A 27403-nucleotide genomic window follows, 5' to 3' on the forward strand; every position below is an offset into this window, starting at 1 on the left:
AGCTCAAAATCCCATTAAGTTTAATCACAAAAACCTCCCCGTCGGTGTTGAAGAAACCCCGGGGTTTCAAACCTAGGCCTACTAAAGCCGGCACTTGTGATTTCGAAACGCAAGAAGGATTTAGAAAAAAAGAGAAAAAGGAAGTTGGAGTTACAAAGAGGCAACTATGAGGTAAGAGTTTTAGTCTTTGAGGCACCCACGTGATAAGTACCAGGTAAGGGAGTTCAAGAGTCCTACTGTGTGCAATCAGGTGTTAGTTTGGTACACAGTCATCCCTTTTGGGCCCCCACCCTTTTTTTTTTAAAGAGGCGGCAAGGGAAAGAAAGAGAAAAAAAAATCTCGAAATCGATGACTATGTCATACTAATGGCAATATGTGTATAAAGTGTATATAAACACTAAAATATGTCCGAGTCGAAAGTGTGTGTTAAACATTCCGTTTCTTAAATCTTTCTAGACTAAGAACACGAGAAAAAATTCGAAAGCGAAATGTTTGGAATTTAAAACAAAGATACCAGATAATGATCGACGTTTGAGAGTAAAACAAACTCAAAGTGGCACCCTTAGGGTCAGTCTAAACACAAAACTCACACCTGGAGTATCAAAACAGGATTAGCTGGTTGTATTCAGTTTAACACGACACATTGCACTCACAGTTTAACACGATACATTGCACTCACAGTTTAACACGATACATTGCACTCACAGTTTAACTAGCATTCCAACTAGATTGTTAAATCAACCCCATAATTACCACACACCCCATATATATGGGGAGTGTGTGTGTGTGTGTGTGAGAGAGAGGCAGTGTGTATGTGTGTGTGTGAGAGAGAGAGAGAGAGAGAAGAGAGAGAGAGAGAATAAATGTATTAAATCTTAATTTCTTTTGTTACTAAAATTTACGTGAAAGAGAATTGCTTGAAGCAAAAAAAAAAAGGGAGGGGGAATAAAACAATTTTGAGGAAGATAGAAATAAAAAGAGAAAGAAACCAAGATTGTCAAAAGAAAGATATACCGAGATGTGTGTGTTATCAAAAAAATAAGTAAGAAAACAACAACTTTAAGAAACAGTGACGTGAGACCCCAATCCCAAATCCACTTAAAAGTCCACAGTCCAGAAATGAGGAAACAAGCTTGTTCCTTTAGTACTGAGTACATCTTTTTTTTTTTTTGTGTAAATTACAATTTTCTGAAAAGAAACATTATTTTCCGAGTTTCAGTATATAATTCCTGGCTCCAATAGCCCTCTAGTCATCTCAATAGTCCACTAGTCATCTCAATAGTCCACTAGTCACCTATGTCCAAGTCACATTACATGTTCTAGGAGAGTAAGAGAGTACAGATGCACTAGTATTTGAAATGCCCCGCGGGGAGACAGAACACACTAGACGGACCTTCTAGACATAACATATTCCACGACTGAGTGTTTGAGTGCGTCAATATAGATGCCATTGTTCCACATATGACATACAAGTTCTGCCCGAGGCTATTAGCGCTTTCATTGTTAATATTTCAGATGAGAATAGAGAGCTGTGGAAAACAATTGTAATGACGACTAACTGGAAATAGTTTTAGAATATTTGAGTATCTTAGTATAAATACGTGTAAAAAATCAACAAATATAATCAATCAATGAATCAATCAATAAATCAATCAATGAATCAATCAGCTTATGTATATTCTTTCTATTTCCCACTGTTTCTCTCTTTCTCTCTGTCTATGTATGTATGTATGTATGTATGTATGTATGTATGTATGTATGTATGTATGTATGTATATATGCATGCATGCATGCATGCATGTGATATAGCTCCTCCTTCGTGATCGAAGATGAGCACATTTCTAATTTCCTATAGACTCGAAGATGACTATAAAGTCCAATCCTCGCAACCCACGTGGCGTGGGTATGTTTGGCGATAGGCCTGCTTCTTCTCTCAGCTTTTTGTTGGTTCGGCGCTCTTTCACCCTGGCTACTCTTCTTGCTTCAAATCTTAAGACTCCGAGACTTACAGCTTCACGCCATGAGGAGCGATCGAGAGCTAGTGCTTCCCAGTCGTGAATGTCAATATCGTATTCCTTGAAGGAGTTCTTGAGAGTGTCTTTATAGAGCTTTTATTGACCTCCCTGGGAGCGCTTTCCTGCACACAACTCCCCGTACAGAAGTCGTTTGTGAAGGGGATTGTCTGTGAGAACAATGTGTCGTGTTAAACTGTGAGAGCAATGTGTCGTGTTAAACTGTGAGAGCAATGTGTCGTGTTAAACTGTGAGAGCAATGTGTCGTGTTAAACTGTGAGAGCAATGTGTCGTGTTAAACTGTGAGAGCAATGTGTCGTGTTAAACTGTGAGTGCAATGTGTCGTGTTAAACTGTGAGAGCAATGTGTCGTGTTAAACTGTGAGAGCAATGTGTCGTGTTAAACTGTGAGAGCAATGTGTCGTGTTTCACTGAATACAAGCAACTAATCCAATTTTGATTCTCCAGGTGTGAGTTTTGTGTTTAAATAAAGACTGACCCTAAGGGTGTCACTTTAAGTATTCTATGCATTTATTTTCTAGTTCATATTCTATGCACTTATTTTCTAGTTTATATTCTAAGCACTTATTTTCTAGTTTATATTCTATGCACTTATTTTCTAGTTTATATTCTATGCACTTATTTTCTAGTTTATATTCTATGCATTTATTTTCTAGTTTATATTCCATGCACTTATTTTCTAGTTTATATTCTATGCACTTCTTTTCTAATCTATATTCTATGCACTTATTTTCTAGTTTATATACTATGCACTTATTTTCAAATCTATATTCTATACACTTATTTTCTAATCAATATTCTATGCACTTATTTTCTAATCTATATTCTATGCACTTATTTTCTAGTCTATATTCTATGCACTTATTTTCTAATCTATATTCTATGCACTTATTTTCTAGTCTATATTCTATGCACTTATTTTCTAATCTATATTCTATGCACTTATTTTCTAGTCTATATTCTATGCACTTATTTTCTAGTCTATATTCTATGCACTTATTTTCTAATCTATATTCTATGCACTTATTTTCTAGTCTATATTCTATGCACTTATTTTCTAATCTATATTCTATGCACTTATATTCTAGTTTATATTCTATGCACTTATTTTCTAGTTTATATTCTATGCACTTTTTTTCTAATCTATATTCTATGCACTTATTTTCTAGTTAATATTCTATGCACTTATTTTCTAGTCTATATTCTATGCACTTATTTTCTAATCTATATTCTATGCACTTATTTTCTAGTCTATATTCTATGCACTTATTTTCTAGTCTATATTCTATGCATTTATTTTCTAATCTATATTCTATGCACTTATTTTCTAATCTATATTCTATGCACTTATTTTCTAATCTATATTCTATGCACTTATTTTCTAGTTTATATCCTATGCACATATTTTCTAGTCTATATTCTATGCACTTATTTTCTAATTTATATTCTATGCACTTATTTTCTAATCTATATTCTATGCACCTATTTTCTAGTCTATATTCTATGCACTTATTTTCTAGTCTATATTCTATGCACTTATTTTCTAGTTTATATTCTATGCACTTATTTTCTAATCTATTTTCTATGCACTTCTTTTCTAATCTATATTCTATGCACTTATTTTCTAGTTTATATACTATGCACTTATTTTCAAATCTATATTCTATACACTTATTTTCTAATCAATATTCTATGCACTTATTTTCTAGTCTATATTCTATGCACTTTTTTTCTAATCTATATTCTATGCACTTATTTTCTAGTCTATATTCTATGCACTTATTTTCTAGTCTATATTCTATGCACTTATTTTCTAATCTATATTCTATGCACTTATTTTCTAGTCTATATTCTATGCACTTATTTTCTAGTCTATATTCTATGCACTTATTTTCTAATCTATATTCTATGCACTTATTTTCTAATCTATATTCTATGCACTTATTTTCTAATCTATATTCTATGCACCTATTTTCTAGTCTATATTCTATGCATTTATTTTCTAGTTTATATTCTATGCACTTACTTTCAAATCTATATTCTATACACTTATTTTCTAATCAATATTCTATGCACTTATTTTCTAGTCTATATTCTATGCACTTATTTTCTAATCTATATTCTATGCACTTATTTTCTAATCTATTTTCTATGCACTTATTTTCTAGTCTATATTCTATGCACTTATTTTCTAGTTTTTATTCTATGCACTTATTTCCTAATCTATATTCTATGACTTCTAGCCGTCCCAGTATCAGGCACACACCGGCCAAGTCCAACTTTGACTTCAGCACCAACGGACTCACAATCGATGACGTCACACCTAACACCGCCATTGTGACGTCCAGGCTGGTGCGCCAGGGGCCGGTCACGGAGCCCCTGGCCGTTCCCATCTACCACTCAAGCACCTACGCCGTGGACAAGATGGAGGACATCACTTCCGGTATTTTGGATGTAAGGAACCCCGGAGTCTTTATGTATTCAATGTACAAGTAACTTCTCAGTGATAGAACAGACAGGTCATTTCATCTACGTCTTTCTGTTTGTCTGTGTGTCTTCTGTCTGTGTGTCTTCTGATTAACATGTCTGAGTGACTTCAGTTTGAAATTTGTATTGTCTTCTTTCCAACATTTCTGTGTGTCTTCTGTTCGACATGTCTTGTTCGACAAGTCTGTTGTCTTCTGTTCGTCATATCTTGTTCGACAAGTCTGTTGTCTTCTGTTCGTCATGTCTTGTTCGACAAGTCTGCATGCCTTCTGTTCGTCATGTCTTGTTCGACAAGTCTGCATGTCTTCTGTTCGACATGTCTTGTTCGACAAGTCTGCGTGTCTTCTGTTCGACATGTCTTGTTCGACAAGTCTGCATGCCTTCTGTTCGTCATGTCTTGTTCGACAAGTCTGCATGCCTTCTGTTCGACATGTCTTGTTCGACAAGTCTGCGTGTCTTCTGTTCGACATGTCTTGTTCGACAAGTCTGTTGTCTTCTGTTCGTCATGTCTTGTTCGACAAGTCTGTTGTCTTCTGTTCGACATGTCTTGTTCGACAAGTCTGTTGTCTTCTGTTCGTCATATCTTGTTCGACAAGTCTGTTGTCTTCTGTTCGTCATGTCTTGTTCGACAAGTCTGTTGTCTTCTGTTCGTCATGTCTTGTTCGACAAGTCTGTTGTCTTCTGTTCGTCATGTCTTGTTCGACAAGTCTGTTGTCTTCTGTTCGACATGTCTTGTTCGACAAGTCTGTTGTCTTCTGTTCGTCATGTCTTGTTCGACAAGTCTGTTGTCTTCTGTTCGTCATGTCTTGTTCGACAAGTCTGCATGCCTTCTGTTCGTCATGTCTTGTTCGACAAGTCTGTTGTCTTCTGTTCGTCATGTCTTGTTTGACAAGTCTGCATGCCTTCTGTTCGACATGTCTTGTTCGACAAGTCTGCATGTCTTCTGATCGACATATCTTGTTCGACAAGTCTGCATGCCTTCTGTTCGTCATGTCTTGTTCGACAAGTCTGTATGTCTTCTGTTCGTCATGTCTTGTTCGACAAGTCTGCATGTCTTCTGTTCGTCATGTCTTGTTCGACAAGTCTGCATGCCTTCTGTTCGTCATGTCTTGTTCGACAAGTCTGTTGTCTTCTGTTCGTCATGTCTTGTTCGACAAGTCTGCATGCCTTCTGTTCGTCATGTCTTGTTCGACAAGTCTGTTGTCTTCTGTTCGTCATGTCTTGTTCGACAAGTCTGCATGCTTCTGTTCGTCATGTCTTGTTCGACAAGTCTGCATGCTTCTGTTCGTCATGTCTTGTTCGACAAGTCTGCATGCCTTCTGTTCGTCATGTCTTGTTCGACAAGTCTGCATGCCTTCTGTTCGTCATGTCTTGTTCGACAAGTCTGTTGTCTTCTGTTCGTCATGTCTTGTTCGACAAGTCTGCATGCCTTCTGTTCGTCATGTCTTGTTCGACAAGTCTGTTGTCTTCTGTTCGTCATGTCTTGTTCGACAAGTCTGCATGCCTTCTGTTCGTCATGTCTTGTTCGACAAGTCTGCATGCCTTCTGTTCGACATGTCTTGTTCGACAAGTCTGCGTGTCTTCTGTTCGACATGTCTTGTTCGACAAGTCTGTTGTCTTCTGTTCGTCATGTCTTGTTCGACAAGTCTGTTGTCTTCTGTTCGACATGTCTTGTTCGACAAGTCTGCATGCCTTCTGTTCGTCATGTCTTGTTCGACAAGTCTGTTGTCTTCTGTTCGTCATGTCTTGTTCGACAAGTCTGCATGCCTTCTGTTCGACATGTCTTGTTCGACAAGTCTGCATGTCTTCTGATCGACATATCTTGTTCGACAAGTCTGCATGCCTTCTGTTCGTCATGTCTTGTTCGACAAGTCTGTATGTCTTCTGTTCGTCATGTCTTGTTCGACAAGTCTGCATGTCTTCTGATCGACATATCTTGTTCGACAAGTCTGCATGCCTTCTGTTCGTCATGTCTTGTTCGACAAGTCTGCATGTCTTCTGTTCTTCATGTCTTGTTCGACAAGTCTGCATGCTTCTGTTCGTCATGTCTTGTTCGACATGTCTGCATGCCTTCTGATCGACATATCTTGTTCGACAAGTCTGTTGTCTTCTGTTCTTCATGTCTTGTTCGACAAGTCTGCATGCCTTCTGTTCGTCATGTCTTGTTCGACAAGTCTGTTGTCTTCTGTTCGTCATGTCTTGTTCGACAAGTCTGCATGTCTTCTGATCGACATATCTTGTTCGACAAGTCTGCATGCCTTCTGTTCGTCATGTCTTGTTCGACAAGTCTGTTGTCTTCTGTTCGTCATGTCTTGTTCGACAAGTCTGCATGCCTTCTGTTCGACATGTCTTGTTCGACAAGTCTGCATGTCTTCTGATCGACATATCTTGTTCGACAAGTCTGCATGCCTTCTGTTCGTCATGTCTTGTTCGACAAGTCTGCATGCCTTCTGTTCGTCATGTCTTGTTCGACAAGTCTGTTGTCTTCTGTTCGTCATGTCTTGTTCGACAAGTCTGCATGCTTCTGTTCGTCATGTCTTGTTCGACAAGTCTGCATGCCTTTTTTTCGTCATGTCTTGTTCGACAAGTCTGCATGCCTTCTGTTCGTCATGTCTTGTTCGACAAGTCTGCATGCCTTCTGTTCGTCATGTCTTGTTCGACAAGTCTGTTGTCTTCTGTTCGTCATGTCTTGTTCGACAAGTCTGCATGCCTTCTGTTCGTCATGTCTTGTTCGACAAGTCTGTTGTCTTCTGTTCGTCATGTCTTGTTCGACAAGTCTGCATGCCTTCTGTTCGTCATGTCTTGTTCGACAAGTCTGCATGCCTTCTGTTCGACATGTCTTGTTCGACAAGTCTGCGTGTCTTCTGTTCGACATGTCTTGTTCGACAAGTCTGTTGTCTTCTGTTCGTCATGTCTTGTTCGACAAGTCTGTTGTCTTCTGTTCGACATGTCTTGTTCGACAAGTCTGCATGCCTTCTGTTCGTCCTGTCTTGTTCGACAAGTCTGTTGTCTTCTGTTCGTCATGTCTTGTTCGACAAGTCTGCATGCCTTCTGTTCGACATGTCTTGTTCGACAAGTCTGCATGTCTTCTGATCGACATATCTTGTTCGACAAGTCTGCATGCCTTCTGTTCGTCATGTCTTGTTCGACAAGTCTGTATGTCTTCTGTTCGTCATGTCTTGTTCGACAAGTCTGCATGTCCTCTGATCGACATATCTTGTTCGACAAGTCTGCATGCCTTCTGTTCGTCATGTCTTGTTCGACAAGTCTGCATGTCTTCTGTTCGTCATGTCTTGTTCGACAAGTCTGCATGTCTTCTGTTCGTCATGTCTTGTTCGACAAGTCTGCATGCCTTCTGTTCGTCATGTCTTGTTCGACAAGTCTGTTGTCTTCTGTTCGTCATGTCTTGTTCGACAAGTCTGCATGTCTTCTGATCGACATATCTTGTTCGACAAGTCTGCATGCCTTCTGTTCGTCATGTCTTGTTCGACAAGTCTGTTGTCTTCTGTTCGTCATGTCTTGTTCGACAAGTCTGCATGCCTTCTGTTCGACATGTCTTGTTCGACAAGTCTGCATGTCTTCTGATCGACATATCTTGTTCGACAAGTCTGCATGCCTTCTGTTCGTCATGTCTTGTTCGACAAGTCTGTATGTCTTCTGTTCGTCATGTCTTGTTCGACAAGTCTGCATGCCTTCTGTTCGTCATGTCTTGTTCGACAAGTCTGCATGCCTTCTGTTCGTCATGTCTTGTTCGACAAGTCTGCATGCCTTCTGTTCGTCATGTCTTGTTCGACAAGTCTGCATGCCTTCTGTTCGTCATGTCTTGTTCGACAAGTCTGCATGCCTTCTGTTCGTCATGTCTTGTTCGACAAGTCTGCATGCCTTCTGATCGTCATATCTTGTTCGACAAGTCTGCATGTCTTCTGATCGACATATCTTGTTCGACAAGTCTGCATGCCTTCTGTTCGTCATGTCTTGTTCGACAAGTCTGCATGTCTTCTGTTCGTCATGTCTTGTTCGACAAGTCTGCATGCCTTCTGTTCGTCATGTCTTGTTCGACAAGTCTGTTGTCTTCTGTTCGTCATGTCTTGTTCGACAAGTCTGCATGTCTTCTGATCGACATATCTTGTTCGACAAGTCTGCATGCCTTCTGTTCGTCATGTCTTGTTCTACAAGTCTGTTGTCTTCTGTTCTTCATGTCTTGTTCGACAAGTCTGCATGCTTCTGTTCGTCATGTCTTGTTCGACAAGTCTGCATGCCTTCTGATCGACATATCTTGTTCGACAAGTCTGCATGTCTTCTGATCGACATATCTTGTTCGACAAGTCTGCATGCTTCTGTTCGTCATGTCTTGTTCGACAAGTCTGCATGTCTTCTGATCGACATATCTTGTTCGACAAGTCTGCATGCCTTCTGTTCGTCATGTCTTGTTCGACAAGTCTGCATGTCTTCTGATCGACATATCTTGTTCGACAAGTCTGCATGTCTTCTGTTCGACATATCTTGTTCGACAAGTCTGTTGTCTTCTGTTCGTCATGTCTTGTTCGACAAGTCTGCATGTCTTCTGATCGACATATCTTGTTCGACAAGTCTGCATGCCTTCTGTTCGTCATGTCTTGTTCGACAAGTCTGCATGTCTTCTGTTCGTCATGTCTTGTTCGACAAGTCTGCATGTCTTCTGTTCGTCATGTCTTGTTCGACAAGTCTGCATGCCTTCTGTTCGTCATGTCTTGTTCGACAAGTCTGTTGTCTTCTGTTCGTCATGTCTTGTTCGACAAGTCTGCATGTCTTCTGATCGACATATCTTGTTCGACAAGTCTGCATGCCTTCTGTTCGTCATGTCTTGTTCGACAAGTCTGTTGTCTTCTGTTCGTCATGTCTTGTTCGACAAGTCTGCATGCCTTCTGTTCGACATGTCTTGTTCGACAAGTCTGCATGTCTTCTGATCGACATATCTTGTTCGACAAGTCTGCATGCCTTCTGTTCGTCATGTCTTGTTCGACAAGTCTGTATGTCTTCTGTTCGTCATGTCTTGTTCGACAAGTCTGCATGCCTTCTGTTCGTCATGTCTTGTTCGACAAGTCTGCATGCCTTCTGTTCGTCATGTCTTGTTCGACAAGTCTGCATGCCTTCTGTTCGTCATGTCTTGTTCGACAAGTCTGCATGCCTTCTGTTCGTCATGTCTTGTTCGACAAGTCTGCATGCCTTCTGTTCGTCATGTCTTGTTCGACAAGTCTGCATGCCTTCTGATCGTCATATCTTGTTCGACAAGTCTGCATGTCTTCTGATCGACATATCTTGTTCGACAAGTCTGCATGCCTTCTGTTCGTCATGTCTTGTTCGACAAGTCTGCATGTCTTCTGTTCGTCATGTCTTGTTCGACAAGTCTGCATGCCTTCTGTTCGTCATGTCTTGTTCGACAAGTCTGTTGTCTTCTGTTCGTCATGTCTTGTTCGACAAGTCTGCATGTCTTCTGATCGACATATCTTGTTCGACAAGTCTGCATGCCTTCTGTTCGTCATGTCTTGTTCTACAAGTCTGTTGTCTTCTGTTCTTCATGTCTTGTTCGACAAGTCTGCATGCTTCTGTTCGTCATGTCTTGTTCGACAAGTCTGCATGCCTTCTGATCGACATATCTTGTTCGACAAGTCTGCATGTCTTCTGATCGACATATCTTGTTCGACAAGTCTGCATGCTTCTGTTCGTCATGTCTTGTTCGACAAGTCTGCATGTCTTCTGATCGACATATCTTGTTCGACAAGTCTGCATGCCTTCTGTTCGTCATGTCTTGTTCGACAAGTCTGCATGTCTTCTGATCGACATATCTTGTTCGACAAGTCTGCATGTCTTCTGTTCGACATATCTTGTTCGACAAGTCTGTTGTCTTCTGTTCGTCATGTCTTGTTCGACAAGTCTGTTGTCTTCTGTTCGTCATGTCTTGTTCGACAAGTCTGTTGTCTTCTGTTCGACATGTCTTGTTCGACAAGTCTGTTGTCTTCTGTTCGTCATGTCTTGTTCGACAAGTCTGTTGTCTTCTGTTCGTCATGTCTTGTTCGACAAGTCTGCATGCCTTCTGTTCGTCATGTCTTGTTCGACAAGTCTGTTGTCTTCTGTTCGTCATGTCATGTTCGACAAGTCTGCATGCCTTCTGTTCGACATGTCTTGTTCGACAAGTCTGCATGCCTTCTGTTTGTCATGTCTTGTTCGACAAGTCTGTTGTCTTTTGTTCGTCATGTCTTGTTCGACAAGTCTGCATGTCTTCTGATCGACATATCTTGTTCGACAAGTCTTCATGCCTTCTGTTCGTCATGTCTTGTTCGACAAGTCTGTTGTCTTCTGTTCTTCATGTCTTGTTCGACAAGTCTGCATGCTTCTGTTCGTCATGTCTTGTTCGACATGTCTGCATGCCTTCTGATCGACATATCTTGTTTGACAAGTCTGCATGCCTTCTGTTCGTCATGTCTTGTTCGACAAGTCTGTTGTCTTCTGTTCGTCATGTCTTGTTCGACAAGTCTGCATGCCTTCTGTTCGACATGTCTTGTTCGACAAGTCTGCATGTCTTCTGATCGACATATCTTGTTCGACAAGTCTGCATGCCTTCTGTTCGTCATGTCTTGTTCGACAAGTCTGTATGTCTTCTGTTCGTCATGTCTTGTTCGACAAGTCTGCATGCCTTCTGTTCGTCATGTCTTGTTCGACAAGTCTGTTGTCTTCTGTTCGTCATGTCTTGTTCGACAAGTCTGCATGCTTCTGTTCGTCATGTCTTGTTCGACAAGTCTGCATGCCTTTTTTTCGTCATGTCTTGTTCGACAAGTCTGCATGCCTTCTGTTCGTCATGTCTTGTTCGACAAGTCTGCATGCCTTCTGTTCGTCATGTCTTGTTCGACAAGTCTGTTGTCTTCTGTTCGTCATGTCTTGTTCGACAAGTCTGCATGCCTTCTGTTCGTCATGTCTTGTTCGACAAGTCTGTTGTCTTCTGTTCGTCATGTCTTGTTCGACAAGTCTGCATGCCTTCTGTTCGTCATGTCTTGTTCGACAAGTCTGCATGCCTTCTGTTCGACATGTCTTGTTCGACAAGTCTGCGTGTCTTCTGTTCGACATGTCTTGTTCGACAAGTCTGTTGTCTTCTGTTCGTCATGTCTTGTTCGACAAGTCTGTTGTCTTCTGTTCGACATGTCTTGTTCGACAAGTCTGCATGCCTTCTGTTCGTCCTGTCTTGTTCGACAAGTCTGTTGTCTTCTGTTCGTCATGTCTTGTTCGACAAGTCTGCATGCCTTCTGTTCGACATGTCTTGTTCGACAAGTCTGCATGTCTTCTGATCGACATATCTTGTTCGACAAGTCTGCATGCCTTCTGTTCGTCATGTCTTGTTCGACAAGTCTGTATGTCTTCTGTTCGTCATGTCTTGTTCGACAAGTCTGCATGTCTTCTGATCGACATATCTTGTTCGACAAGTCTGCATGCCTTCTGTTCGTCATGTCTTGTTCGACAAGTCTGCATGTCTTCTGTTCGTCATGTCTTGTTCGACAAGTCTGCATGTCTTCTGTTCGTCATGTCTTGTTCGACAAGTCTGCATGCCTTCTGTTCGTCATGTCTTGTTCGACAAGTCTGTTGTCTTCTGTTCGTCATGTCTTGTTCGACAAGTCTGCATGTCTTCTGATCGACATATCTTGTTCGACAAGTCTGCATGCCTTCTGTTCGTCATGTCTTGTTCGACAAGTCTGTTGTCTTCTGTTCGTCATGTCTTGTTCGACAAGTCTGCATGCCTTCTGTTCGACATGTCTTGTTCGACAAGTCTGCATGTCTTCTGATCGACATATCTTGTTCGACAAGTCTGCATGCCTTCTGTTCGTCATGTCTTGTTCGACAAGTCTGTATGTCTTCTGTTCGTCATGTCTTGTTCGACAAGTCTGCATGCCTTCTGTTCGTCATGTCTTGTTCGACAAGTCTGCATGCCTTCTGTTCGTCATGTCTTGTTCGACAAGTCTGCATGCCTTCTGTTCGTCATGTCTTGTTCGACAAGTCTGCATGCCTTCTGTTCGTCATGTCTTGTTCGACAAGTCTGCATGCCTTCTGTTCGTCATGTCTTGTTCGACAAGTCTGCATGCCTTCTGATCGTCATATCTTGTTCGACAAGTCTGCATGTCTTCTGATCGACATATCTTGTTCGACAAGTCTGCATGCCTTCTGTTCGTCATGTCTTGTTCGACAAGTCTGCATGTCTTCTGTTCTTCATGTCTTGTTCGACAAGTCTGCATGCCTTCTGTTCGTCATGTCTTGTTCGACAAGTCTGTTGTCTTCTGTTCGTCATGTCTTGTTCGACAAGTCTGCATGTCTTCTGATCGACATATCTTGTTCGACAAGTCTGCATGCCTTCTGTTCGTCATGTCTTGTTCTACAAGTCTGTTGTCTTCTGTTCTTCATGTCTTGTTCGACAAGTCTGCATGCTTCTGTTCGTCATGTCTTGTTCGACAAGTCTGCATGCCTTCTGATCGACATATCTTGTTCGACAAGTCTGCATGTCTTCTGATCGACATATCTTGTTCGACAAGTCTGCATGCTTCTGTTCGTCATGTCTTGTTCGACAAGTCTGCATGTCTTCTGATCGACATATCTTGTTCGACAAGTCTGCATGCCTTCTGTTCGTCATGTCTTGTTCGACAAGTCTGCATGTCTTCTGATCGACATATCTTGTTCGACAAGTCTGCATGTCTTCTGTTCGACATATCTTGTTCGACAAGTCTGTTGTCTTCTGTTCGTCATGTCTTGTTCGACAAGTCTGTTGTCTTCTGTTCGTCATGTCTTGTTCGACAAGTCTGTTGTCTTCTGTTCGACATGTCTTGTTCGACAAGTCTGCATGCCTTCTGTTCGACATGTCTTGTTCGACAAGTCTGCATGCCTTCTGTTTGTCATGTCTTGTTCGACAAGTCTGTTGTCTTTTGTTCGTCATGTCTTGTTCGACAAGTCTGCATGTCTTCTGATCGACATATCTTGTTCGACAAGTCTTCATGCCTTCTGTTCGTCATGTCTTGTTCGACAAGTCTGTTGTCTTCTGTTCTTCATGTCTTGTTCGACAAGTCTGCATGCTTCTGTTCGTCATGTCTTGTTCGACATGTCTGCATGCCTTCTGATCGACATATCTTGTTCGACAAGTCTGCATGCCTTCTGTTCGTCATGTCTTGTTCGACAAGTCTGTTGTCTTCTGTTCGTCATGTCTTGTTCGACAAGTCTGCATGCCTTCTGTTCGACATGTCTTGTTCGACAAGTCTGCATGTCTTCTGATCGACATATCTTGTTCGACAAGTCTGCATGCCTTCTGTTCGTCATGTCTTGTTCGACAAGTCTGTATGTCTTCTGTTCGTCATGTCTTGTTCGACAAGTCTGCATGCCTTCTGTTCGTCATGTCTTGTTCGACAAGTCTGTTGTCTTCTGTTCGTCATGTCTTGTTCGACAAGTCTGCATGCTTCTGTTCGTCATGTCTTGTTCGACAAGTCTGCATGCCTTTTTTTCGTCATGTCTTGTTCGACAAGTCTGCATGCCTTCTGTTCGTCATGTCTTGTTCGACAAGTCTGCATGCCTTCTGTTCGTCATGTCTTGTTCGACAAGTCTGCATGTCTTCTGATCGACATATCTTGTTCGACAAGTCTGCATGCCTTCTGTTCGTCATGTCTTGTTCGACAAGTCTGTTGTCTTCTGTTCGTCATGTCTTGTTCGACAAGTCTGTTGTCTTCTGTTCGTCATGTCTTGTTCGACAAGTCTGTTGTCTTCTGTTCGTCATGTCTTGTTCGACAAGTCTGCATGCCTTCTGTTCGTCATGTCTTGTTCGACAAGTCTGTTGTCTTCTGTTCGACATATCTTGTTCGACAAGTCTGTTGTCTTCTGTTCGTCATATCTTGTTCGACAAGTCTGCATGTCTTCTGTTCGTCATGTCTTGTTCGACAAGTCTGCATGTCTTCTGTTCGTCATGTCTTGTTCGACAAGTCTGTTGTCTTCTGTTCGTCATGTCTTGTTCGACAAGTCTGCATGTCTTCTGTTCGTCATGTCTTGTTCGACAAGTCTGTTGTCTTCTGATCGACATATCTTGTTCGACAAGTTTGCATGCCTTCTGTTCGTCATGTCTTGTTCGACAAGTCTGCATGCCTTCTGTTCGTCATGTCTTGTTCGACAAGTCTGCATGCCTTCTGTTCGTCATGTCGTGTTCGACAAGTCTGCATGCTTCTGTTCGTCATGTCTTGTTCGACAAGTCTGCATGCTTCTGTTCGTCATGTCTTGTTCGAATGGTCTGCATGCTTCTGTTCGTCATGTCTTGTTCGACAAGTCTGCATGCCTTCTGTTGGAAATGTCTGAGTGTTCTTTTTCTTTGTTTGCTTGATATGTCTTCATGTTTTCTGTTCAACATGTCTTCATGACTTCTATTCAACATGTCTTTATGTCTTCTGTTCAACATGTCTTCGTGTCTTCTGTTCAACATGTCCTCATGTCTTCTGTTCAACATGTCCTCATGTCTTCTGTTCAACATGTCTTCATGTCTTCTGTTCAACATGTCTTCATGTCTTCTGTTCAACATGTCTTCATGTCTTCTGTTCAACATGTCCTCATGTCTTCTGTTCAACATGTCTTCATGTTCAACATGTCTTCTGTTCAACATGTCTTCATGTCTTCTGTTCAACATGTCCTCATGTCTTCTGTTCAACATATCTTCGTGTCTTCTGTTCAACATGTCTTCATGTCTTCTGTTCAACATGTCTTCATGTCTTCTGTTCAACATGTCTTCATGTCTTCTGTTCAACATGTCTTCATGTCTTCTGTTCAACATGTCTTCATGTCTTCTGCTCAACATGTCTTCATGTCTTCTGCTCAACATGTCTTCATGTCTTCTGTTCAACATGTCTTCATGTCTTCTGTTCAACATGTCTTCATGTCTTCTGCTCAACATGTTTTCATGTCTTCTGTTTAACATGTCTTCATATCTTCTGTTCAAAATGTCCTCATGTCTTCTTTTCAACATGTCTTCATATCTTCTGTTCAACATGTCCTCATGTCTTCTGTTCAACATGTCTTGGTGTCTTCTGTTCAACATGTCCTCGTGTCTTCTGTTCAACATGTCCTCATGTCTTCTGTTCAACATGTCTTGGTGTCTTCTGTTAAACATGTCTTCGTGTCTTCTGTTCAACATGTCTTCGTGTCTTCTGTTCAACATGTCTTCGTGTCTTCTGTTCAACATGTCTTCGTGTCTTCTGTTCAAAATGTCTTTGTGTCTTCTGTTTGACATGTCTTTGTGTCTTCTGTTTGACATGTCTTCATGTCTTCTGTTCAACATGTCTTTATGTCTTCTGTTCAACATGTCTTCATGTGTTCTGTTCAACATGTCTACATGTGTTCTGTTCAACATGTCTTCGTGTCTTCTATTCAACATGTCTTCATGTCTTCTGTTCAACATGTCTTCATGTCTTCTGTTCAACATGTCTTCATGTCTTTTGTTCAACATGTCTTCATGTCTTCTGTTCAACATATCTTCGTGTCTTCTGTTCAACATGTCCTAATGTCTTCTGTTTGACATGTCTGTGTGTTTTCTGTTTAACATGTCTTCATGTCTTCTGTTCAACATGTCTTCATGTCTTCTATTTGACATGTCTTCATGTCTTCTGTTTAACATGTCTTCATGTCTTCTATTTGACATGTCTTCATGTCTTTTATTTGACATGTCTTCGTGTCTTCTGTTCAACATGTCTTCATGTCTTCTATTTGACATGTCTTCATGTCTTCTATTTGACATGTCTGCATGTGTTCTTTTAGACTCGAAAAAACGTTTTACAGAAGACATACGTAACTTCAGATACAGAGTACAAAAATATGCACCTGCTTTTCCAAATTACCTCCTGAGGAAAACGGCTTTGTCTGCATTATATGTAACAAAATATGCAGGTCCTTATGGGCGTACGTGGTCAAGTAACATACTTCTCACATACGTAGTCTTAAGAATGGAAGATATTGCATTATTAGTAATATGTGGTAATACATGGATAAAAACAATAATAATATGATCTATATAGCACTGGTAACACATGTAATGTATGTCCGATTCGCATAATTTATTGCATGTTTAGAATTAAATCAGAGAGTAAAAGGCAAATAAAATAAATAGCCTTAAGAGTTTGAATGTAAGTGTATATTGTTTCTAAGTCACTTTCTTCGTCCTTAGGGTGGGCCGATATACTCCAGACTTTCCAACCCTACTACTGAGGCGGCGGAGGCAATGATTAATTCCCTGGAGAAAGGAGCCGGCTCCCTGACATTTAGTAGCGGCATGGCGGCAGTGACTTCCATATTCCTGGGATTCTTAAAGAAAGGTGATCATGTGGTGAGTACACGCCCACACTTTGACATTCTGGAGTGTCACACTCACACATAATTGACAAACACATGCATACCCGTGCAAGACTTTTAAGTCTAGTTTAGTTTTGAGATCCCTGCCAAACATACACTCAAACCAATTTTGTGACTTTAGCTCTAGTTTGTTTTGCATTCTTTCCTAACTAGAGACTGTATTGGACGCTAACAAGTCAGCAGTGAGACATTGCGTCTAATGTAGTTCATTGCCTTAATAGCGTGATCTCTTGGTTTATAGTAGCAATACAATGAATATATCTCTAGCTTTATAGCTCTTTTTTTAATTAAACCCAAACACACATACACAAGCAATGCATCTATCTATCTATCTATCTATCTATCTATCTATCTATCTATCTATCTATCTATCTATCTATCTATCTATCTATTCATCCATCCATCTATCCATCTATCTATCTATCTATCTATCTATCTATCTATCTATCTATCTATCTATCTATCTATTCATCCATCCATCCATCCATCTATCTATCTATCTATCTATCTATCTATCTATCTATCTATCTATCTATCTATCTATCTATCTATCTATCTATCTATCTATTCTTGGTTTTTAGTAGCAATACAATTAATTAAAACCAAGCACACACACATACACAAGCAATACATCTATCTATCTATCTATCTATCGTTTTATTTACAGATACAACAGATACCAGTCTATCCAGGCACAGCCACTGCATTGAAACTTTTGCGAGATTCTTATGGCGTGGAACTGACCACAGTGAAGGACGTCACAGTTGAGGAAGTGGCCAAGTTCATCAAACCTAATACCAAAGTAAGTCTTCCTTGTATCCCACTGGTCTTGTGGCGTGGTACGAAATGCTTACACAATTGCCCTTTTAGCTCCTCCCTTTTTTTTTTTTTTTACTGTTTTTGTCTTTAAAGTCTCTTCGTGTGTGAGGGCTCTTCTTGATTCCTTCCATCTCAGGTTTCGTCACACTTGCTTCCTATGTCTATTGGTCAGAGTTCAAGGGTCAATGATCTAGAGCAGTGTTTCTCAAAACTTTTACTAGTGACGTTTAAGACAAGGCAAAGAAATGACTTGAGAGACAACACTCATCTTGCTAAGGGAGGGGGGGGGGAGCATTGAAAGTTCTCTCAGCAATGAAGACCCCGAGGAGAGACGATCACGATCAGCAGAAATATAGAATCCTGACCTCAACAATACATTGTATCACAGTAAAAAGAAACTAGATCAGATTTAATATGGTGAACAGATATCGTAGTGTAAGAGAGGTCTCACTTTAACCTCAGGTTAATTCTAATTTAATAAGTTTAAAAAATAGTAGTAACAAACGAAACAAAACCAATATTAGAGCATTATATAAATGTTATTGTTCCAACCAACTATTAAACTATACAATTCACAGCAAGTTTACAAAGAGAGTTTGTAATTTTACACAAACTCAAATGCGGCCCCCACTCATGTGTCATCTGTTTGGTGAGCAACGGCAGGTAAAACGTCAAGTTTTAATATTTTCAGCACGAATATCAAAAATCATAAGTAAAAAAACTAAGTAAGTACAATCCAGATGCGACTTAGGGAATGGCAGGTGGTGCAACCGTCCCTGGCTCCGCGCCTTAGGGGGGGGGGGCGTGATAAAGAGAAACTTTGTCAACGTCTGCTGGACGAAAGTGTTGTCATATGAATTAAATTATTTGGTAGGCTGATTTGGTAGGCTACATGTATGGGGCCTGGTGGCTGAGTGGTAAATCGCTTGACCTCCGAGCCGAAGGGTCTCGAGTTCAAACACCTATAATGAAAACTTGGATTTTGAACTTTAAGGGTACCTGACATACGTAGGGAAAGTAAAGGCGTTTGGACGTTGTCCTGGTCACATGCCACCTTCATTAACCGCCGGCCATAGAAACATGAGTAATATATCATCCCGCCTCCCATAGATCAAAAGGTTTGAAAGGCTTACATTCCCTTTACTACCTAATGAGCATATATAACTGTGAACCCTAAGGGAGGATTTGAGATCGTTAGTTGTGTAATAACATTAATAGTTAGAATGTTAGAATACTTAGATCTGTCCAATTTATTAGACTTTCACATTCTTTAATCTTATTTATTATGCAAGTTATTGTGGTTTGAGACCCCTTGTAATCCAGACTCCACTGTGGTTGACGTCGAGGAGCTGACAGCGTTAGCCAAGTCCAGAAATATCCTTGTGGCAGTGGACGGTACATTTGGCAGCCCCGCGCTACAACATTTCATGCCTTATGGAATCGACTTTTCAATGCACAGTTGGTGAGTATCTGGAATCACTTTGAGAACATTAAATAGCCCATACTGATATTCAATAAAAAATAATGTAAAAACCAACAAAAAAAAAATACAAATTATGTCAAAAAAGAGATTTTTTAATTTGAACAAAAAGAAATAAATAATAGTTCGTCCTGACTCAAATGTTCAGTCGGCAAGACAGAGATTATTTAAAAAATGAGGACATCAAATTCATAATTCTTATCAGATTTGCCTGCTGCCAAATTATCATATAAGCCAGATTTCCAATTGAATGTTCAAAGCTGGTAAAAACATTAGTTGGTTCAATTTTTAAGTAAGACAGTAATGTCCAGCCTATGGATCGCTGACCTTATCCGACCCGCGACTGCGTGACGCAGTGTTTTGAGATTATATCCCCCTAGGCCTGTATGTTTTATGTAAGATAATTTTTTTTATTTGGTTCCTTTTAACATGAAACTTTGTATCCCTGGTGTGAAAGCATCTCAACTCTGGAGACATAGTGTGACCGTAGGCCATATGCGATCTTTGTTTTGGGGCAAGCTTTAAAGAGGATATTTTTTAAAAATGGCGTCAGTTCGACTTCCCTTGCACAACAGCAAATAGCAAATGGCTTCTGAAAGAGACAGCAGGAGAAATCTTCTAAAGGTCGCGAGGCACTCATTTGAGACTTTTGCTGAAGACAGACGCAAACAACGAGCACAGTTTGTAAATAGATTTCCCGTGGATAATGGCTTTGTTTAGATCGGTGTGGCAAAATATGCAGGTCGCAACTGGGTCTATGTAGTCTATGTAGCAATTGGGTCTATGTACTGCACTGCTTTTATATGAGTAACATTCTTCCAATGTAAGCGCGGACTGAGCCATCTGTCACGTTAAAATGATTCTGTTTATATTGAGAGAACTTGGTGCGCTTCATGAGAGATACCATTGGTTAATCTTTGGCTAATTTATGTCCCAGACTACATTGCGTGTTTTGAACCATATTATAATTACTGATCTAGGTATTTTCGTGGACAAACATTATTCCCAAAGTATTACATTTGTAACTAGCAACTCAAACAAACAACAAAAAGTTTGACCTTCTCCTTGTCACTCTACTGTTTACTTTTATTTTCTTAGCACTAAATACATCGGAGGACATTCCGATTTGATTGGAGGAGTGGTGACCACCAGAACATTGGAGCAGTGGCGAGTCCTTAAACATATTCAGGGAACTTTTGGGAACATGTTGGTAAGTTGGCAACGTCTTTTGATATGATTATAAGGAGAGAGAGAGAGAGAGAGAGAGAGAGAGAGAGAGAGAGGTTTGTTTGTTAGTATGTGTGATATAAAGTTACGGCGGGTTGATTATTCACTTTAGATAAAGGGCATGTCCGTTCAGATCAGACTTTTAAAACAAAATGAACACTTTGCCCCCATATCATCTCCAGTCCCCCCATGACGCCAGCTTGGTCATCAGAGGCTTTAGGACATTGACATTAAGGATGGACAAAATCAGTTCTACTGCCATGCAAGTGGCCATTGTTTTAGAAGGACATCCAAAGGTCTGTTTATAGGTTAATCATTTCATGTTATAATCTTAAGTTAGCTTTATTGATAAACAAGAAGTTCGATCAGGTAACATACGAATTGTTGTAGTGCATTTATGTGTCGAACGCAAATGTTGAAAGAGGCTTGTTGCAAGTCTCTTGTGTTTCTTGTGACAGGTCTCATGTGTTTCTTGTGACAGGTCTCATGTGTTTCTTGTGACAGGTCTCATGTGTTTCTTGTGACAGGTCTCAGGTGTTTCTTGTGACACGTCTCATGTGTTTCTTGTGACAGGTCTCAGGTGTTTCTTGTGACAGGTCTCAGGTGTTTCTTGTGACAGGTCTCATGTGTTTCTTGTGACAAGTCTCATGTGTTTCTTGTGACAGGTCTTATGTGTTTCTTGTGACAGGTCTCATGTGTTTCTTGTGACAGGTCTCATGTGTTTCTTGTGACAGGTCTCATGTGTTTCTTGTGACAGGTCTCATGTGTTTCTTGTGACAGGTCTCATGTGTTTCTTGTGACAGGTCTCATGTGTTTCTTGTGACAGGTCTCATGTGTTTCTTGTGACAGGTCTCATGTGTTTCTTGTGACAGGTCTCATGTGTTTCTTGTGACAGGTCTCATGTGTTTCTTGTGATAGGTCTCATGTGTTTCTTGTGACAGGTCTCATGTGTTTCTTGTGACAGGTCTCATGTGTTTCTTGTGACAGGTCTCATGTGTTTCTTGTGACATGTTTCACGTGTTTCTTGTGACAGGTCTCAGGTGCGTAAAACTTGTCGGTAAAGTAATATATTCAATTATTTCTATATGAATCATTGTGACGTCACCAGGTCCAGCGTGTCCACTATCCTGGCCTCAAGTCTCACCCACAGCACGAGATCGCCAAGAAACAGATGTCTGCATACAGCGGGATGATCATGGCAGAGATCAAAGGAGGAGAACAAGGAGGCAGAACAGTGGCGGAGGTTAGTTGGACTTAAAACCTGGTCATAGGTGATTAACGTATTATAAGTAGTCTATAGCAGAGATCCTCAAACTTTTTTGACTCGGGGACCTCTTTATATTGTCAAAACTTTCCACGGACCCCTAAGTGAAAAAGCTACATAAATGCATATTATATATGTAACAAATGTGAAAAAAACAACAACACAACAACATTTTGTTGAAGGAGTGATTATTGATATCATAACATTTTGTTGAAGGAGTGATTATTGATATCATAACATTTTGTTGAAGGAGTGATTATTGATATCATAACATTTTGTTGAAGGAGTGATTATTGATATCATAACATTTTGTTGAAGGAGTGATTATTGATATCATAACATTTTGTTGAAGGAGTGATTATTGATATCATAACATTTTGTTGAAGGAGTGATGATTGAGATCATAACATTTTGTTGAAGGAGTGATTATTGATATTATAACATTTTGTTGAAGGAGTGATTATTGATATCATAACATTTTGTCTAAAATATAATTTAAAAAAAAAATGACTTGGATGAGGTTGCTGAGATTTTATGAGTGGCCCGGCTCAACGAGCACGTCAAACAGCCAGATTGTCTTCCTGACTGGACACCTGGACACCTGGACAGCTGGACACCTGGACAGCTGGACAGCTGGACACCTGGACAGCTCTTGTCACACTCCACAACAACAACGATTAGGTAACATGTCACCACCGGATCACAGACCCACATTGAAGGCAATGAAAGAGCAAAGATGGGAGGAGGACTCAACAATCTAAAGTCCCTCTCTACCTTGGAGAAATGAAAAAAACAAAAGAGAGTGGAATAAACGAGAAAAGGACCAGCTCTCACACAAAGTTCATAAAAGAAAAGCTACCTATTACATGCTGCACCGACATGACCAACATAGAATATTTCGTCTTAGAACCGGACCAACAGAAGAATGAGACAACACATGTTCGGGAAGCCATGAATAGGGACTAGTGAGTTTTCCCTTCAAAGCTGCAATGCATACCGAAGCCTCAACAAGATACAAACACCATACTTTCTCCCTCAACAAACAACAAACTCTATAGAGAGCTGTCAGATCTGGAAACCACTTTGCAGTTCATCCCTGATGTAGAGAAATACTTTCAACATAGTTGGGAACGCAGAGGTAGAAGTAGAATCTGTGGTTAGAATCTGTGATTAGAATTTCTGATTAGAATCTGTGATTAGAATCTGTGATTAGAATCTGTGATTAGAATCTGTGTTTAGAATCTGTGATAAGAATCTGTGTTTAGAATCTGTGATTAGAATCTGTGATTAGAATCTGTGATTTATTCTGTGATTAGAATCTGTGATAAGAATCTGTGATTAGAATCTGTGATTAGAATCTGTGAATAGAATCTGTGAATAGAATCTGTGATTAGAATCTGTGAATAGAATCTATGATTAGAATCTGTGATTAGAATCTGTGATTAGAATCTGTGAATAGAATATGTGATTAGAATCTGTGAATCTGAGTTTCTTCACGGCAAAAGGGTTTTATACCCAGTTGGTAGTATCAAAGTGGAGAATGTTTTCAAATCTTTAGTGTATGTAGTACTAGAATAGTACGTAATAGATTTAGTAAACAGTAGTGAGGGGAGAATTCCCTCTTATTCCAACTATCTGATCGGATAAGCTGGCTTTTAGCGAAGAAGTTATTATAATTGTAAACAATTTTCTTCTTTCTGTGGACACCAGTTTGAGAACCGCTGTTCTATAGAGTATTGTTAGTTGCAGTTGTGGGAAGGGAGGACAGGGAAATAAGAACGGAGTACAAACTACTTCATGTTTAGCTGATAAAGCCCAAATCACAAGGATATGCACATTAGTACTGCCGTGGGGGTGTTGTTAGTCATACACATTGTTGTATATATATTCATGCTTTGTGTGGCCAGTAAAATTCTTGTAATCTTTTGATCTATGTTGCTGACATGTCGAATGAATAATATGATGAGAAACGAAAAATTTGGTTAGTTGACAGAAGTGGGGTGGAAATTGAAGGCATAGAGCGCCTATATAAGGGACCAATAGAATAATAATTAGCTGTTACACAGACATAAAATATAGTACTTATTAGTGTAAACTAGTCTACTATTACATTTGCCATTGTTTTTGTTTTTTTTAAACATTATGACTTTATGCTACACTAAAGATGATAGTAAACGAGTCTGTACTTAAGGAAAACATTTCTGCAGTTTAGCAAGGTTTTGAATAGATACATATTTTGTTTTCAGAGTTTAAGAATTGTACGGCTTGCTGTGTCTTTAGGCGGTGTAGTCAGTCTTGTAGAGCATCCTTTTTCCATGACCCATGGTCGCTATTTATTGACTCCTGAGGAGACAGATGAAGGCGGGATAACTCCAGGCATGTTAAGAATCAGGTGAGAGAGTTAGTGTCCTCATTGCATTCAATTAACTTGCCAAACGCCTCGTTCTTACAGCAGACTATTATTTAACCTTGGTTAGGACAATAATAGAATATGCATCCTTTGTTTGGGACCCCTCAACTCAAGAAAACATTAAAAAACTGGAACAGACACAAAATAGAGCAGTAAGATTCATAACAAACGAATATTCACATTTGACTAGAGTAACACATTTAGTAAAATCACTAAATTTAGAAAGCCTTCAGGACGAAGACTCAAAAGTAAAGTAACAATTATACATAAACATAATCTTCAAATACAAAAACAAAATTTAATAAAATACTCTGAAAGACACAAAGATAAAGGCACATTTCTCGTTTCATATGCTGGGACAAATTTGTACAAATGCTCCTTCTTCCCTAGCGCTATTAGAGCATCGAATGGGTTGCCTGAGCTAGCCAGGAAAACCAGTGACTTGGCAGAATTTAAGTCATTGCTTAATATACATGACTGAATGCATGACGCATAGGAAGTAACGTCTGTATTATATAAGATAAGATAAGACTACTATAAACATTGGAGTCTCCCACTTAGTTAATGTCACGTGACAGTCACGTCTTATTACTTTCCACTTTCGAAGAGATTTTTGTTCGCCATTTCTAACCTTGTCATCACGACTCAAATGTAGTCAATAAAGCAACAATCCCAAACACCATTCCTCGGGCAGGAATAATTCCGTAACTTAGATCCAAATGTATAAATCAGGGGTCGATTTCCCCTTACCGATCATTGAACTCTACCCCTCTTCCCCAGCATCAAACAGCGCAATGATCAGTGCATTCAATACAAAGTATAGCAGTTCTCATTTCTAACAATTTTAGTTAATGGCAGACTTTTGTTCAAAGGACAAGATAATTACGTTCTATGACTGGTGTATTAGGTCATGTATTATATTGTGTATTAGATCGGGCGTGTATTAGAATATGCCATATATATAGGTCATTATTAGGTCATTAAGTCATCTTTAGAACGTTATTTTAAGGCATGCATTGGGACAGTTTAAATGTTATGTACAATGTCGGGGTCTCTGAGTCTGAATGGTTAAGCGCTTGGCTTCCGAACCTGAGTTCCTGGGTTCGAATCTCGTTGAAGACTGGGATTTTGAATTTTGGGATTTTTAGGGGGCCCCTGAGTCCATCCATTTCTAATGGTGTTGTGTATAATGTTCTTGTTGTGTGTTGTGAACTGATTTGTTCTTGTGTGTCAAAATGTCTTGGTGTCCAGGTCAGCGTGTGTGTATGTGTGTGTGTACTGTGTTATTGTGAACTGTTTTGTCATTCTTGTTCACTAAAGCCTAGGATCAAGACTTTTCTTCTTGTAGTGTTTCATTAGGTTACTACAAATGTGTACCTGACTTTTGTTGGAGAAAGTAAAGGCGGTTCGTCGTTGTGCTGGCCACATGACACCCTTCTCGTTAACCGTTGGTCAAAGAAACAGATGACCTTAACATCATCTGCCCTATAGATTGCATGGTCTGAAAGGGGAACTCTACTTTACAATGTCATTATTAGATTATTTTGAGTCATATTTAAGCCATGCATTAGGTCAAGCCTTTGTTTAATCAGGCACGCAATAAAACCATTACAGAAACATATCAGAAACTAAAATCAACAGATGCAAAATGTTTTTATTTATTCATTTTGTTTTCAAATCAATGTTTTAAATCACAATAGTTTTTTGTTTCAGCATTGGTCTTGAAGACGCAGTTGATTTAATTAAAGATTTTGAACAAGCTTTGGCTAAAGTCAAGATATAGAGATGACTCTTAAATGTACAATCTAATCTAATCTAATCTAATCTAATTCTCGTTTCTTTCCTTTGCCTATTTCATCTTCATGGCTTTCTATTAAAAACTTTTTTAAAACTATATTTTGTATACATATCAAATGTTGAAAATAAGAGAAGATTATGTCTGCAGTCCGTCAGGTTATGTAAATGTGTTCTTCTGTCAATTTAAAAGAATGAATTGTGTTCTATTGAAGTTAGTGTGACTATCATGTGGTAAACATTTGCACTGACAACTATTTTACTGTCACTTACCAGCTCAAAAAATAATATTTCAGAAATATTTCTTAAGTACATTGGATCAATCACAATCACTGTCTTGGTCAGAAAAACAAATAAAGAGATAATTGCATGCATTTGACTTTTTATTAAGTGTTGTTTTTTTGTCCAATGAGCATTCTACTAATCCAGACATGTTCACCGATCCAGACATGTCCACCAACCCAGACATGTCCACCAATCCAGACATGTCCACCAATCCAGACATGTTCACCAATCCTGACGTGTCCACCAATCCAGACGTGTCCACCAATCTAGACATGTTCACCAATCCAGACATGTTCACCAATCCAGACATGTCCACTAATCCAGACGTGTCCACCAATCCTGACGTGTCCACCAATCCAGACGTGTCCACCAATCCAGACATGTCCACTAATTCAGACATGTTCACCAATCCTGACGTGTCCACCAATCCAGACATGTCCACCAATCCAGACATGTTCACCAATCCAGACATGTCCACCAATCCAGACATGTTCACCAATCCAGACATGTTCACCAATCCAGACATGTTCACCAATCTAGACATGTTCACCAATCCAGACATGTCCACCAATCCAGACATGTCCACTAATCCAGACATGTCCACCAATCCAGACATGTCCACTAATCCAGACATGTCCACCAATCCTGACGTGTCCACCAATCCAGACATGTCCACCAATCCAGACATGTCCACCAATCCAGACATGTCCACCAATCCAGACATGTCCACCAATCCTGACGTGTCCACCAATCCAGACATGTCCACCAATCCAGACATGTCCACCAATCCTGACGTGTCCACCAATCCAGACATGTCCACCAATCCAGACATGTCCACCAATCCAGACATGTTCACCAATCCAGACATGTCCACTAATCCAGACGTGTCAACCAATCCAGACATGTTCACCAATCCAGACATGTCCACCAATCCAGACATGTTCACCAACGCAGATATTTCCACTCGCATTAAAATCAAATTGGAATCCCGTTTTAAAGTCAAGAAACGTAAGATATAAGTAAACAAAAAATTAGGATTAATTGTTAGGTCAAATAGTTGAAACCACGCTAGACAAAGATTTGATTAAGTCTGTGCTAGTGATGACCACGCGATAGATGCACAGCTGGAATTTTAGTCGGACACTCAAACTTCACCACATGCTGACCAGAAACTCTTTTGGTGACGAGCGAGACGCTGAGACAACTCCCTTAGAGCTC

At 39.9% G+C, this 27403-nt stretch overlaps 1 protein-coding gene across 1 annotated transcript; it reads left to right on the plus strand.

The window, feature by feature from the left end:
- Nucleotides 1–26259, plus strand: LOC106079647 (cystathionine gamma-lyase-like). Its single transcript, XM_056034496.1, has 10 exons — nucleotides 1–171; nucleotides 4276–4486; nucleotides 16722–16880; nucleotides 17574–17708; nucleotides 19018–19187; nucleotides 20304–20415; nucleotides 20615–20728; nucleotides 21541–21675; nucleotides 23943–24088; nucleotides 25820–26259. Exons 1-10 carry the CDS (start codon nucleotides 167–169, stop codon nucleotides 25887–25889), a joined length of 1257 nt encoding a protein of 418 aa, XP_055890471.1. The 5' UTR covers nucleotides 1–166; the 3' UTR covers nucleotides 25890–26259.
- The last annotated feature ends 1144 nt before the right edge of the window (nucleotides 26260–27403 follow it).

The sequence above is a fragment of the Biomphalaria glabrata genome, chromosome 7 (assembly GCF_947242115.1).
Source record: "Biomphalaria glabrata chromosome 7, xgBioGlab47.1, whole genome shotgun sequence".
NCBI lineage: Eukaryota > Metazoa > Mollusca > Gastropoda > Planorbidae > Biomphalaria > Biomphalaria glabrata.